The sequence below is a fragment of the Kogia breviceps genome, chromosome 1 (genome assembly GCF_026419965.1).
Source record: "Kogia breviceps isolate mKogBre1 chromosome 1, mKogBre1 haplotype 1, whole genome shotgun sequence".
NCBI classification, from domain to species: domain Eukaryota; kingdom Metazoa; phylum Chordata; class Mammalia; order Artiodactyla; family Physeteridae; genus Kogia; species Kogia breviceps.
The window spans coordinates 1,671,886-1,687,309 of record NC_081310.1 but is presented as its reverse complement, the minus strand read 5'-3'; the positions used below and the strand labels follow the sequence as shown (position 1 = coordinate 1,687,309).

The window sequence follows — 15,424 nt, the reverse complement described above, 5'->3', positions numbered from 1 at the left end:
ACTATAAATCATTGTGTCACATAGCAGCCGCTAGAGTACTTTGATGTACTTTGGTCTCACCTGATGCCTTGCGGGGTGAGAAACTAAGTATTATCCACATTTAACAGACGAAGAAGAGGACGCTCAATGAAGTCCGAGTGACTTCCGGGTCAGAGCTTTCTTTTTAAAAATCAGCTTTGTTGAGGCATAATTTGAATAAAGTGTATCTATTTAAAGTAAATAGTCTGAGTCTTGACAGATGTATACACTCATGTAAATACTACTCCAGTGAAAATATAAAACGTTTTTACGGGCTCCCGAGATTCCTCTGTGCCTCTTTGCCGTCAGCGCCCGGTCTGCACCCCATGCTGGAGCTCCGTCAGTCTGTCCCGGTGGGTGAGTTTTGCCTGTTCTAGGATTTCATATAGATGAAAGCATAATGTATGAACTTTTATTTTTTTAATTTCTTTTTTTTAGAAATGTCGAATTTATTTATATGCGCCGTCAAACGGTGTCACATTTTGTACACGGTTACCAGAAGAGAAATAACACTTGGATGACACCGTATTGCTTATGCTGCAGAGTCGGGAAACACTTACTTTCCCCTTTAAAAAAATTTGAAGCTCAGTTTCCAAAAGGTAGTTTTACCACTTATTTTCCTGTTTAAGAAGCTGGGAAAATGCTGAAATAAAGGACGAAGGGTGCTTCCTTCACTCCTACCCCCGCTGAAGACACTCCGTGGGGTTTGCAGTCAAAAGGCTCCTCTTTGAAATGTGTTTGGTTACAAGGTCAAACGAATCAGTAGATGGGAGAGGCCTTAAGTATAGATCTTTAGCATACAAACAAGGAAGACTAAAAACTTGATCACCTGCTGCTGGCTAACTTCTTCGCAAGTTGCCTGTATGTGCGCATACGGTAACACGGGCTCATTTTCTTTGGCAAAGCTCACCAAATAGAAGGTCTCTTCTAACACGCTAGTAAAAAATATTTAATTTCCTTTCAACTTTCAGATCAAGTGGCCACAAATCTGTCCTTTCTCCTAAATACTGTCCTCCGTTTTTCTTTTCAACCTTGTAGGAGAGCAAAACCATAACAGTAGCTCGAGTGATGTGAAATCCACGTTTCAGTGATAGAAGGGAATGGGGGGAGGAGAGGGCGTGAGACAGCTAATCGCGAACACAGTTCGGGGTATTTTCTTGAGAATTACTGTATCAACGAGTTCCAGACACAACTGAGTTCTACAGATGTTTTAGAAGTACTTTTCCCGGTACAAATATGTCATTCAATTCACAATGACACAGAGTCGTTTTTACAAAAGGCAGTAAACTGCTGACAGCTCAGGAGGCTAATGCTGCAACGATAACAGAAGCCAAAAAGGGCGCCATGGATTCTGCCTCTGGCATAAAGAGGTAGAGACAGTCATCCTGTAGAAGAGATGAACAATAAAACAACAAAAACGGTAAAACAAAACAGTGCACACATGGGCTTCCCTGGTGGCGCAGTGGTTGAGAGTCCGCCTGCCGATGCAGGGGACGCAGGTTCGTGCCCCGGTCCGGGAGGATCCCACGTGCCGCGGAGCGGCTGGGCCCGTGAGCCATGGCCGCTGAGCCTGTGCGTCCGGAGCCTGTGCTCCGCAACGGGAGAGGCCACAGCGGTGAGAGGCCCGCGTACCGCAAAAAAAAAAAAAAAAAAAAAAACAGTGCACACACACGCACACCCCCCCAAAAAAGCAGGAAAAACTCCACCGCGTTCCATTTCCAAGGACTAGTTCTGGAAAGCCTGGGCGGCATTCAGTCGGCTCCCGTGTTGAGATACCCACTGCCCGCAGTCACCTTGCTGTACTCCTTGTGTGGCTCTTCCTTAAAGACGTCCCTCACCCCGGCGCTCCTCGGCCCTCCATCCCAAGGCAGCTCCGTCGACCCTCCTTGTACAGCAGTAGCAGACTTAACCCTATTAGCAAACTGGACTGCATCTTCTCCTTTCTCTCTGGTCACGGGGGGCGTGTACCACGCAGCACAGACAGTGGCCCAGCTGGGCGTCCCTCAGAGCAGGTAGCTCACCGTGTTGTATTTACTGCTGTTCCCGAATGCATCGCCGCACTGCGGGTTATACTTAATTGCAACTGGATGTATGGTTCCTCCAGTTTTAAAGCTTCCCTTTTTAAATACCACGACTGAAGTATTGTTGATGCAAGTTCCTTCAGGAAGGACGGGTATGGGTATTTTTCCTCATCAGCAATATGTTCTTTTAGTCTGTTGGTAACCAGGTGTCAGTCCTTCCTTTCTGAGCGTTCAGACCAGCCGCGTGGAGAAGCCTGGACCGTGGCCCTGAATAACTTCCGTCCACCATGCTTGCAGCTGGCCAGCCGTAGCGTAGCACCCATCCGTCGTCAAGAGGAAACACCTACAGGGAGGCCCGGTTGCAACACAGATGCCTGCCTCCCGGGGTCTGTACTGCCACTTTGAGAGGCACGGACGCAGATCCCGCGGGGGGGCAGCTCTCACTCAGCCGGCTTCTAAGGCCGCGCACTCGGGCGCTGGCCGTGGCGAGCCGCGGGCCGAAGTCTGGGAATTTACGCTGGTCCTTGTGAGGAGGGTCCGTGGCACTCGCTCCTCTGAGGAGGACCGCTGGGCCACTGCACCTTCCGTAATGGCCTCCGGTACCTTCTTGGAGCAATAGAACACGTCAGACAGCGCCAAGTGCCTTCCTCACAGGCCGCACAGCCCGCGCTCCGCGGGTGACTCATCTCTGGACAATACCAGCAGAAGCCGAGTTTTTACGAACTGACTCCTTTGAGGCTCCCTTTTCAGTCTGTGACGTGGTCCCCTCTCCAGTTTTCACCAAGGTCTTCACGCCGAGCTCGGAGATGCCCAGAGACACCCCAGAGGCCGGAGTTCCGAGCATCAGCGAGCCCGGTGTGAGGGATCTTCCCGGCCAGCCCCGCACCACCCGTGGTTCGGCGCGCCCAGAGGGGTCCACGGAGGAGGTCCGAGCGTGACAGCTGTCCCTGTGCCCGTGCCCGGCTCCCAGCAGTCAGCGCCGCCACCTCCCAGCTCTTACCGCTGCAGGGAAACATGAACTCTTCTGAGATCGGGTTCTTTCGCTCGTATTTTGTTCATTCAGTCATGCTGTTATGTGTCGTCTGTTCCTTTTTATCGCCTAGTATCATATTCCGTTTTATGAAAACCACGGTATTCATTCACCTATTGCTGTGCACTGATGTTCACAGGGTTTGACCTATTATAAATAAAGCGGCCGTGCACATTTGTGTACATTTTTGTGAGCACATATATTTTCATTCCTCTTGGGTAGATACCTAGGAGTTGAATTGGTGGGCCATATGTAAGCACGTGTTTAACTTTTAAGTAGCTGTCAAGCAGTTTCCCAAAGAGGCTGTATTTTTAATTTTGCCACCAGCAGCGTGTGACAATTCCAGTCGCTCCACATCCTTGTCAACACTTTTGGTGTTGCTTTTTCAACTTTAGCCATTCTAGTGTGAATCAGTGTCTCCGTATGGTTTTAATTTCCATTTTCTTGATGACTAATGTAGTTTAGTGTTTTTTATATGCTTATTGGTCATTCATATGTTGTCTTTTTTTTTTTTTTTTTTTTTGCGGTACGCGGGCCTCTCACTGTCGCGGCCTCTCCCGTTGCGGAGCACAGGCTCCGGACGCACAGGCGCAGCGGCCACGGCTCACTGGCCCAGCCGCTCCACAGTACGTGGGATCTTCCCGGACCGGGGCATGAACCCGCGTCCCCTGCATCGGCAGGCAGACTCCCAACCACTGAGCCACCAGGGAAGCCCCATACGTTGTCTTTTGTGTGTTAAATCTTTTTCTCATTTTCTTATTGGGCTTTTTATTTTCTTACTGTAAGAATTCTTTTATATTCTGATTATAAGTCCTTTGTCCATTGTATGTATTACAAATATTTTCTTCTAGTCTGTGGTTTACCTTTTTATTTTCTTAATAATGTCTTTCCAGAAATTTTAAATTTTGATGAAGACCAATTTATAATTTTTCTCTTTTATAGTTAGTGCTTTTATGTCCTAAGAAGTCTTTGCCTATGTCATGGTTGTAAGAGTTTTTTCTCTGTTTTTTCTTCGAGAATTTTATAGCTTTAGCTTTTACATTTAGTTCTGTGATTCATTTTGGATTGTTATTATTTTGTATAATGGGAGGGAAGCATCACGGTTTATTTATTTATTTAACCAGAATATTTAGTTGTTCCAGCATCATTTGTTGAAGACTGTCCTTTCCTCAGTGAAGTGACTTTGACACATGTGTCTGTTAGGCCAGTACCACTCAGTCTTGATCATGGTAGTTTTACAATAAGTCTTAAATCTGGTAGTGTCAGTCATTGAACTTTGTTGTTCTTTGTCAAAATTATTTTAGTTATCCTAGGTTCTTTGTATTTCCACATAAATTTTAGAGTCACTTGTCAATTTCTACAAAAAAAGCTTAGATTTAGCTTAGATATCGATTGGAATTTTATTGAATCTATACATCATTTTAGGAAGAATTGATATTTTAGCAATATTGTCTCCTCCTGTGTGAACATGCTGTCTCTTCCCAATTTACTTAGGTCTTCTTTATTTCAGCAGTGTTTGTAGTTTTTAGTGTATGAGTTCTACACATATTTTGTGAAATTTTACTTTATTTCATATTTTTATTTTGATTATAAATGGAATTTTAAAAAATTAATTTCCAATTGTTCATTGCTAATATGGAGGCATACAGTTGAATTTTGAACATTGATCTTTGTATGTTGCAACCTTGCATTTGTTCCTGGTAGGTTTTTTGTGGAGTAGTCAGAATTCCCTACATGCACAATCCTGTTGTTCATGAATAAACAGATTTACTTCTTCCTTTCCAGTATGTGTGCCTTCTTTTTCCTTCTCTTATTGAACTGCCTGAGATTTCCAGACAATGTTAAATAAAAGTGGTGAGACCAGACATCCTTGCCTATTCCTGGTCTTAAGGAGAGTGTATTTGGTTCTTGTTGTTAAGCATGATGTTATCTGTAGGAATTTTTGAATATCTGTAGGATGTTCTTTATCAAGTTTAGGAGGTTCTCTTCTATTCCTGGTTTGCTAGGAATTCTGTGTATGTGTGTGTTTTAAATCGTGAATAGGTGCTGTATTTTGTCAAATGCTTTTTTGGCCTCTGTTGATATGATCATATGGCTTCCTCATTTATTCTGCTAACATGTGAATTACATTGATTGATTCTCAAATATTATACCAGTCTTGAATTCCTGGAGTTAAATTCATTTGGTCGTGATGTATTATCTCTTTTATATATTGGTGGATTTCATTTGTTAATATTTTCTCAAGGATGTTTGCAGCCATTTTTATGAAAGATATTTTTCTTCTAATTTCTTTGCCTGGTTTCAGAATCAGAGTAATACTGACCTTACATGTTGAATTGCAAAATGTTCTTTCCTCTTCTGTTTTCTGAAAGACTTTGTCTAAGATTGGCATTGTTTCTTCCTTAAATGTTTGATAGAATTCACCGGTGAACCATCAGGGCTTGATGTTTTCTTTGTGGGAAAGTTTACAACTTCATTAAAAAAAAATAGGTTTAGGTAGGTGGTGAATGCTATAAATGCTGTAAATATAATTATTTATAAATATTTTTTTGTTTCTTATGTCAATTTTGGTTATTTTGTGTTTTTTCAAGGACTTTGTTCATTTCATCTAAATTTGTCAAATTTACTAGCACTAGGTTCATAATATTCCCTTATTATCCTTTTAATATCTGTAGAACCTGTAGTGATGCCCCCCTTTTTCTTTTCTGATATTATTAATTTGTGTAGAGGTTTATCAACTCTATTAATCTTTTCCAAGAACCAGCTTTCGTTTCATTATTTTTATTTTTTTTCTTTTTTACTGTTTCATTAATTTCTGTTCTTAGTTTTATTATTTCCTTTCTTCTCCTTCTTTTGATTTAATTTGCTCCTCTTTTTCTAGCTTTTTAAGGATGGAATCGTAGGTAATTGATTATAGAGTATTCTTTTCTGTTATAAACACTGAAAGCCATAAGTTGCCCTCTATGCTCTGCTTTAGCTGCAACCTGCAAATTTTGACATGGAGTCAAAAACCAATGAATGTTGTTCATTACCATTCAGTTCAAAATATTTTCTGAATTCCCTGGTGATTTCTTCTTTGCCTCATAGAAATTCAAATGATTTAATTTCCAAGTACCTAGATGTTTTCCAGATACCTTTTTAAAATTATTGATTCTAATTTACATCTGTTGTGGTTAGAGAACATACTTTGTATGATTTCAGTCCTTTTAAATATGTTGAGACGGTTTTATGGCTCAGCATTTGAATCTGTCTTGGTGAGTGTTTATGTATACTTGAAAAGAACTATTCTTTGGTATCGTGTTCTGTAAACATCAGGTCGTTTTGCTTGATGCTTTTCAAGTCTTCCATACCCCTTCTGATTTTCTGTTCAGTTATTCTACTGATTCTTGAAAAAGAAGTATTAAAAACTTCAACTAATTGTGGATTTCTCTTTTTAATTCTGTTTTTCTTCATATATTAATATTTTGGCTTCTTTCAAGATTTCCCCTTTTTTCAGAAGTTTGACTGTGAGATGCCTATGTGCGTTTTTCTTTATATATATTCTGCAAAGGGCTCACTTAAATTTTTGGTTCTATGGGTTGAAATCTTTCATTGATAATGGAAAAATCTTGGGGTTTTTTTTGGTTGTATGACCAGTTTATTTATCTATTGATCTGTTTATCATAAAATATATAAAACATAGAACTTACCATTTTAAAGAGTACAGTTCAGTGGCATTAAGTACAGTGTTGTGCAGTCATCGCCATTACTTAGCTCCAGAACTTTCCACCACATACCTGAAAGCCTATGCCCATCAACAGTTACTCCCGAACCTCCCCACTCCATTACCACAACCCACAGCAACCATTAGTCTCCTTTCTGTCTCTGTGGATTTGTTCATTCTAGACATTTTATATAAATGGACTCATACAATATGTGGCCTTCTTTTTTTTTTAGATGTTGGGGGTAGGAGTTTATTTATTTTATTATTTTTGGCTGTGTTGGGTCTTCGTTTCTGTGCGAGGACTTTCTGTAGTCATGGCAAGCGGGGGCCACTCACTATCGCGGCCTCTCTTGTTGCAGAGCACAGGCTGCAGACACGCAGGCTCAGGTAGTTGTGGCTCACGGGACTAGTTGCTCCGCGGCATGTGGGATCCTCCCAGACCAGGGCTCAAACCCGTGTCCCCTGCATTGGCAGGCAGATTCTCAACCACTGAGCCACCAGGGAAGCCCTGTGGCCTTCTTTTGATTGGCTCCTTTACTTTGCATAATACTTTCAAGGTTCTTCCATGCACATAGCCATACTTCATTCCTTTTTACTGCCAACAAGCATTCTATTGTAGGGATGGAACACATTCTATTTATCCATTCATAAATTGATGGACATTTAGGTTGTTTCTACTTTTTGGTTACTATGAACAATGCTGCTATGAATATTCATTTGCAAGTTTTTGTTGGAATACCTGTTTTCAGTTCTCTAGGGTGTGTCATGAGAGGACTGGTTCTTCCAGTCAGTGTTACACTGTATGTTTCCTTTTTTTTTTATGGTACGCGGGCCTCTCACTGTTGCGGAGCACAGGCTCCGGACGCGCAGGCTCAGCGGCCATGGCTCACAGGCCCAGCCGCCCCGCGGCACGTGGGATCTTCCCGGAATGGGACACAAACCCGTGTCCCCTGCATCGGCAGGCGGACTCTCAACCACTGCGCCACCAGGGAAGCCCCACTGTGTGTTTCTTGCATGCGCATTCATTCGGCAGGCACTTCTCTGTTGATCACCTAATGTGTATTAATACAGAGCTACGCCATGGGAACACTTAGAGTCCAGCAGGAGGGACAGACAAGGAAGAGGCAACTGCTTCATGGTACCTGCTGCTGCTAGGTGCTGTGGAACCTCCCAGAGAGGCACCTAAGCCTAATCTAGTCAGAGGTGGGGAGTAGTGATCAGGGAAACCTTTCTGGGTGATGCCATGTTTAGTCCATGACCTAAAGAAGAGTAGAAATTAGCTTAGATTCTTTTTCTCACGAGTTAAAAATAGTCAACTGAAGCTTATATACAACAGCTAAGATGTGCATCTTATTCATTGCCTGACAAGTACTTGTGAAATCTTTAAGGCCTGGCATTTTTCTGTCTACGTGTTCAGGTGCACCTGTGCGTGTGCTCGTCTGTTTGGGGCTGAGCACGCTTGGTAGGAAGTGGGTAACCCTTGCGTGTACGGGTACCTCTGAGCCGCCGCCTCCCGTCGCCACTGGGAGAGCCTGACATGCCACTGAGAGCTGGGGCGGTCTGTTACGGTTCTAGACTTCTTCCTGTGCTGCCCATCGAAGATGCGTTCCAGGGCAGCTACCACCTATAGTTATTCTCTCCTTAAACACCTTCACAGACATTTACCTTTCGTATAAGCTGCTTAGGTTAAGAATTCAGTTAAGGGCTTCCCTGGTGGCGCACTGGTTGAGAATCCGCCTGCCAATGCAGGAGACACGGGTTCGTGCCCTGGTCCAGGAAGATCCCACATGCCGCGGAGCAACTAAGCCCGTGAGCCATGGCCGCTGGGCCTGCGCGTCCGGAGCCTGCGCTCCGCAACGGGAGAGGCCACAGCAGTGAGAGGCCCGCATACCGCAAAAAAAAAAAAAAAAAAAAAAAAAAAAAAAAAAAAGAATTCAGTTAATACTGGGCTTCCCTGGTGGCGCAGTGGTTGAGAGTCCGGCTGCCGATGCGGGGGACACGGGTTCGTGCCCCGGTCCGGGAGGATCCCATTTCTCCACATCCTCACCAAGGGCTGTTACTATCTGACTTTTTAATTATAGCCTTCCTGGTGGGAAGTGGTATCTCAGTAGGGCTTTAAGTGCTGTTTTCCTTGTATCTCCATGTGAATGAAGGATAAATGAAAATTATGGTGAACTTGTTTATATAAATGACGTGTAAAATATTAATTTCTGAAGAATTAACTTTGACAGACTACAGTGTGATGTGTGTATGCTGTTGTGTGCCATTTTAGCAGAATAATTCCAATTCTTCGTGTTCGTGTCGGTGTGTTAATTAAGTCTGTTCCCTCCCGTGTCCCTCCAGGAGGGCTTGGACGCAGCTGGTGCACTGGCCACTGCGCCACAGGCCTGAGTTAAGTTTAGGAAATATTTTCTTAGTGCTACATCTGATAAAAGAATAAAAAAGCCATGAAATAGTAGAACTTGGATGTTATTAATCTGTGAGGCTCATCAATAGCCTTCTTACCTACAGCACTTCAGTGCTCTTCTTTATTTGATAGCCTTAACCTTCATTTCTGATACCTAAATGTAAATCACTTTTGTCTAGACTCCACTGGTCGGAGGTAACAAAGATGTAACCTGTAGGCCAGAGCTAGAAGCTAATGGAGGCCTCAGTGAGTTCCCGGGCCCCCTTGTCCTTGCCTTTGTCACTAAAATGCAGGAAGCCTTCCTGCGTCCCCTTCCTAACTAGCCTTTCTGCTGCAGCCCCTCGTGGGCGGCGCCCAGCCCTGGGGTCTGCAGGCTGCCGGTGGGGCGGGCCGTGGGAGCTCTGCCCCGGCTTCACGCCGCTCGCCGGCTCGCCTCCTGGCTCTGTAACCTCGGACCGGTGGCTCCCTTCTCTCATCTGTAAAATAGGTTTAACAACAGTGCCGTGTTATCGAGTGAGCTGACGCAAATGCGGGAAACGCAAATGCAGGAAACGTTGCCTGGAGCATAACATTCAGTGCTATTATTCTGACCTTAATGCTTTGGGTAAAAAATTAAAGGCGTGTATTTTATTTAGAGACATAAATCATTCCAAATTGATTGATTGTAGCCTACAGCTTGTTTTTCACTGTCGATGCTGTCTAGATTCATTATGTATATAGTTTCTGTTATACATAATTTTAAAATTTACTTCTACCTCATAAAGTTAAGGGGTAAAAAAAAATCATAATAAAATTTGAAGGTTCTTAGTTTAAAAGTGGGTGAATATCTTATAGAAATATCTGTAAACACAGCAGTGGAATTTTTTTAAATCTGTTTTTAGATTTAGGAAGTGAAGTAATCAGTGAGATGAGCTTTGTTCTGAAAATGTATTACTAATTATACTTAGTGCTTACTATCCTAGTTTTTGGAGTAAACTAGATTTTATATGTATTTTTTGTATATTATAACAAGGTCATTTCTAAGTAAGTTTTATTTTTATTCATTCCTTTTCCCTTCCTGTTTTTTATATATATTTTATATATATATATATATTCAAGATGTATATGTACATGCACTTATGTCTGCCCATTTATATGTATATATTTATTTTGAGCATTGTTTTTTCTAGTCAACATTGTCGTGTGCACATTTTCCCTGTTGTTAAACAGCTTAGGATGGCCTACATGGCCCATTGTGCTTGTAACATTGCTTCCTTTCTTGTTATATACAGTTCTGTAATGGTCAGTTTCATTCATACAGCTCCTTTTTCTCTCGTAAATTGTATCTGTAGAACAAATTGCCAAGAGAAAGAGTCTGAGTGGAGAGGAGGTGAATGGTTTTACAGCTCTTGAGGTGTTTTCCCACATTTTTGTTCAAAAGAGTTATGCTTTGTAATGCTGTATATACTAATTACTCAGACTTTCCCCTCAAAACCTTGTGCTGGGAACAAAGATGAGAAAGGCAGGACCCCGCTCCTTAGGGCTCGAGTGAATGGAGAGGACACAGAAATCGCCTGAGTGAAAGGGCGTGCTGCGGTTGATACCGTGTCCACTCTGAGTCTGAAGAAGGAATTGGGGTCTCTGGACAGTAGCCACCTGAAAAAGAGGGAGAATGTGAAAATATGACTTGAGGTCCAAATAATTATGATTCTTTTTCTTTCTTGCACATGATGTCTGTTTATCATTTCCGGAACATATTTCTTGCCTAACTATTGATACGTGACTTAGCTTCTGCCAACTGCGTGACACGGTAGAAGGAGCACGTGGGTTTGGACAAACCATTTCACTTCAGGAGCTTCAGCTTCCTCACCTTAAAAACATAAATGACGCTTCCTTCAGAGCTCTAAGGGGTATAACAAATGTATCTAATCTCCAGCCTGACTTCCGGAAAGATTTGAAAAGGAAGAGCTAGTCTGTTAATAAAGCCCTCAGCTCAGAACCTGGAGTCACCACTGGTTTTCCGATGGCCGTTATCAGGCCCTCTGCTCCAGACAGGGCACCTGCCTTCCCGTAAACACCGCCGAGGCCTCAGGACGCTGGCCCGCCACCTCCGGGTCAGAACCCACTTGCTCAGCCTCCACTCGTCACAGTGGGCGGCGGACCGGCTCCTTTCCTTCCTCTGGCCCTTGCTCGCGGTCAGGTACCGCGTGAGCTGTAGGGAGTGCGGAGGTGCTCAGACCGTGCCCTTACCGTGGGGTCTCACCGTCTCCCGGGGAGATGGTGCCTGTCCTGCAGCACGACGGTCTGGGGTCCTCCGCGAGCCGCTCCGCAGCCTCACCCGGGGAGCTGCTTACAGGCACCGCGTCCTGCGCCCTGCTTCGGAGAGTTAAGTCAGAACTCAGCGCGCGTGTCGCCATTTCACGTTCCCTGTATGTCCAGTCTTTAACTTGCACAGCGTGGTATTTCAGTTACGTCGCAGTCAAACTGAAAGAAAAAAAGAATCTCACGCAAGTCTAACTACTATACTCACTCGGTAGGAAGAATGACCCATTTTGATTGGAAAGGGGGTCGGAGAGAGGGTGACAGTCAGACCAACGCAGGACTTAGTCTGCAGTGTGAGGCGGCGACGGTGGGTGAGGGCCTGGGGGCTGGAAGCCTGGCGACAGGTTTGGGGAACAGCAGACGCTCGTCTGAGGCTGTCCTAAACGGAATGTAGCTTGGGGGGAAGGAAATGCAGGCTGTAAAACTGGGTTGATAGGGAGGGGCCTTAGACTTTCTTATATAGGAGATGAGGTAGACTTTATGGGAGCGTGCTATGATGACGTCTCTGATTTGGAAAAATAAATAGTCCCCAGTTGATAACATCTTCAAAAATAAATTCCACGTGCATTTAAAGTATCAATAATAGAAAAAGTAAAGGATACTATTTCTATATACTTGGGGGTGTGCGGGGGAGCCTTTTGTAAACTTGGGAGAAATTCCAGAGTCGCGAAGGAGAACGTAAAGATTGACAGGTTTTACCGAGTAAATACTTAGAACTTCTCTGCAGCACGCTACATTCCGAATAAAGTTGAAAGTCCAAAGACTGGCTAGGAAAAAGTATTTGCTACCTGAATGGTACAGAGCTAATGTACCTAATAAATAATGAGCCCTTACAAATCAAGAAATAAAGAAAGGTGAATATACCTAAGAGAAAAATAGGCCAAAGATATGAGCAGGCAGTTTTCCAAGGAAAAAATACAAATAGCCAAACACACAAAAGATGCCCATCCTGAATCAGAGAACGCGAAGTCTGAACAGGAGTGGGGTTTTAACCTTCAGACTGATACGGATGACAGACAGCAAGCGATGTCTAATGCTGGCGGCGTGGGCAAGCACCCTTGCTAACGGTCTTGGGGGACGTGAAGGTCGCTGCAGCCTTTCCAGAGAGCAGATGAGTGATGATTCGTCAAAACTTCGCGTGCGGTTGCTCTCGGGCCCGGAGCCCCGCGGTGGAGAATCGGCCCTGGAGAAACACAAGGTTGTAGCGTTGTTTGTGATGCCAGAGAATAGGAAGCGGTGTAAATTCTTAACCACAATTACACGTTTGGTAAGAATACGTACCAAACCGTGGACACTGCTTGGGAAATAGGAGGGGGAGAGGGTACTTTCGACTTTAGATACTTTGTATCTAAAGGGAAATGTTAAGAAACCCCCCCGCCCCCCATATAACGTTTCTGTTTGAAACCACCACTCCCAAAACGCAGCAACAAAGGAAAGACTAGAAGTCCCGTGCTGGATGAAGAGGATGAGGAAGAAGATGGAGCCAGGAAACTCAGGATTTTTGCCTTACTCGGGGGTGAGACGTGGTGACGTCTGCACGGGAGCAGAGGCCACCAGACCAGGAGGGCAGCCTTGAGAGACAGCGTACAGGCAGCATGTGTGGTGTACGTTTCCAGCACGTGGTGTACGTTTCCAGCACGTGGAGGAGAGGCCTGAGGAGAGCCCTTACTCAGCGACTCTGCTCTCAAGTTGGAGGTTGTGTTGCCGAGCCAATGGTTGCGACATTTTCAAAGGCAGGAAACGCAGGAAAGGGCGCGTCCTTTGAGCAGAAGATAATGAGTGTCTTGAGCATAGATCCTCAGTAAGTATCCGGGCGATAAGGAGTCAGTTGGGCTCCGTTAGCTCACCTCCGGCCGGCACCACTTAGGCCTCCTTATCAGGGCTTGTCCTCCGTAGCCTTTGGTTCTGCCCCTGTTTCTCGGGAAATGTTATTAATACGTGAACACGCCTAAGCAGCAGGGTCTAACGGTTGCTCCCGGCTTGTGTCTGCAGAGCGCCCACCTGGCCATGACGGACACGCTCATGATGGCGTACACCGCGGAGATGGTGAGTGTGGAGAAGGTGGCCGCGTGTGCCCAGCAGTACTCGGCTTTCTTCCAGGCCACAGACCTGCCCTATGACATTGAGGACGCCGTCACGTACTGGATAAATAAGGTACGGAGGTGCTCCCGCGGGTGGAAGACGTCTCAGAACCACAAAACCTCACACGCCCCCACTCTGCTGCGCACTGACTGTCTGTGTCCCCTGCCCCCCGGCTCTTACGTTGAAGTCCTAAGCCCCAGTGTGGTGGCGTTTTAGGAGGTGGTTACATGCGTGGGACCTGTGCCACTGTCTTTATAAAGGGACCCCGGAGAGCTCCCTCCCCCCTTCTGCCGCGTGACAAAGCAGGCCCACCGGACACAGTCTGCTGGCGCCTTGATCTCGGACTTCCCAGCCTCCAGAACTCTGAGAAATACGTTTCTGTTGCTTACAGACCACCCGGTCTGCGGTATTTTTGTTGTAGCAGCCTGAACGGACTGAGACAGATTCCATTACTCTTTTTTTTTTTTTTTTTTTTTTTGCGGTACGCGGGCCTCTCACTGTTGCGGCCTCTCCCACTGCGGAGCACAGGCTCCGGACGCGCAGGCGCAGCGGCCACGGCTCACGGGCCCAGCCGCTCCGCGGCACGTGGGATCCTCCCGGACCGGGGCGCGAACCCGCGTCCCCCGCATCGGCAGGCGGACTCCCAACCGCTGCGCCGCCACCAGGGAAGCCCTAAAAATGTTCACCTTTATCGTGAGTTCCAAACCACCGAGGCCTTTAGTTCTCCCGGTCTCACCTGACTTCACAGCTCTCCTTTCTGAACTTAGATTCTTGCCTGGACGGTCAGTTCTGCATCCTTCTCCTTCCCTTGCGCTCATTTGATAGAAGCCGCCGAGCCCGGTGGCCACCTTATCCCGTAGCTGTGCCTGCGAGGCTCACGCCGCTGGGCCGCCGGGGGAATTCACGCGGGGCGGCCAGTGTACGTTCCCGAGCGCCCGCTTCGGGCGGACACGCAGCCCGACAGGCGCGCCCCTGAGCGGATCCCTTCCCCGCGCGTCGGCCGAGGGCCTCACGGGTGCTTGACTCGTAGCGTGGGGACGGGAAGCCTTCCGGGGGGAGGCCCTCTCCTCGCCGCGAGTCTGTCTGTCGGCCTGTCCTCATCGGCACCGCTGCCCTCGCAGTGGAGGGCGTCCCCTTGCTGTCCAGGGCCAGCCCCCCTGCTGGCTGCTCTGCAGCTCCTCTCCCTTCCCCGCGCCACGGCCACTGGTCCTCGGCCGCGGTTTGTCTTTAATACACGTGAATGTGTATAAGGGTGTCCTGGGCGCTGGCCGCTCTGGGCTGGGGTGGAGAGTCTGCGTTTCTGAGGCGCTCCGGGCAGTGCTTCCGCCCTGGTCTGTGGGCCGCGCTCAGCTCCCCCGTCACCCGGCCGCCTCCCCGTCGCATCGTCCGCGGGAGAATAAGACGGCTCTGGTTGGCGTCTCCCGTCCTGGTCCACAAAGCCTCCCCGTCCAGGCGGGACCCTGGTTCTCTGTACACAGAAGAACCTCTCCGCCCCCTTCCCCACGCCCGCCCGCCCGCCCTGAAGCCGCTGCCGAGGCCACCGCAGGCTCCCGTCTGGACGGATCCAGTGACCGCTTTTCTGTCCGCGTCTCGAGTTCACGCGTGAGCCTCGTGAAGCCTCGGCCGGAGCGCCCGGAGCGCCACACCGCCCCCTGCCGGCCTCCCCGCCGCTGTCCCCTCCCCGGGCTCCGGGGCCCTTTCCCGCCCGCACGGTGCAGGCGGCCGAGGACCCGTGGCCGTTCCCGTGTGGGCCGGGGTCTCCCCCATTAACGGGTCCTGGCTGCCCCCCCTCCTCGGCGCCCGGCCACGCCCACAATTTCGCCCCCTTTGCGCCCCAAGCCGCAGAGGCGGGTCCGGCCACC

General features: G+C 47.0%; 1 protein-coding gene and 1 pseudogene across 3 annotated transcripts in view; one reads left to right on the top strand and one right to left on the bottom strand.

Moving 5' to 3' along the window:
• Positions 1-15,424, top strand: part of CAMSAP2 (calmodulin regulated spectrin associated protein family member 2) — a 96,786-nt gene that overhangs the window by 38,564 nt on the left and 42,798 nt on the right. For all 3 annotated transcript variants that reach the window (XM_067027408.1, XM_067027410.1, XM_067027407.1), the window contains exon 3: positions 13,473-13,634. In XM_067027408.1, the coding sequence (XP_066883509.1) occupies positions 13,473-13,634 (162 nt within the window). The remainder of the gene's footprint in view (positions 1-13,472; positions 13,635-15,424) is intronic.
• On the bottom strand, positions 1,770-11,575 carry LOC136793104 (glycerol-3-phosphate acyltransferase 3-like; annotated as a pseudogene).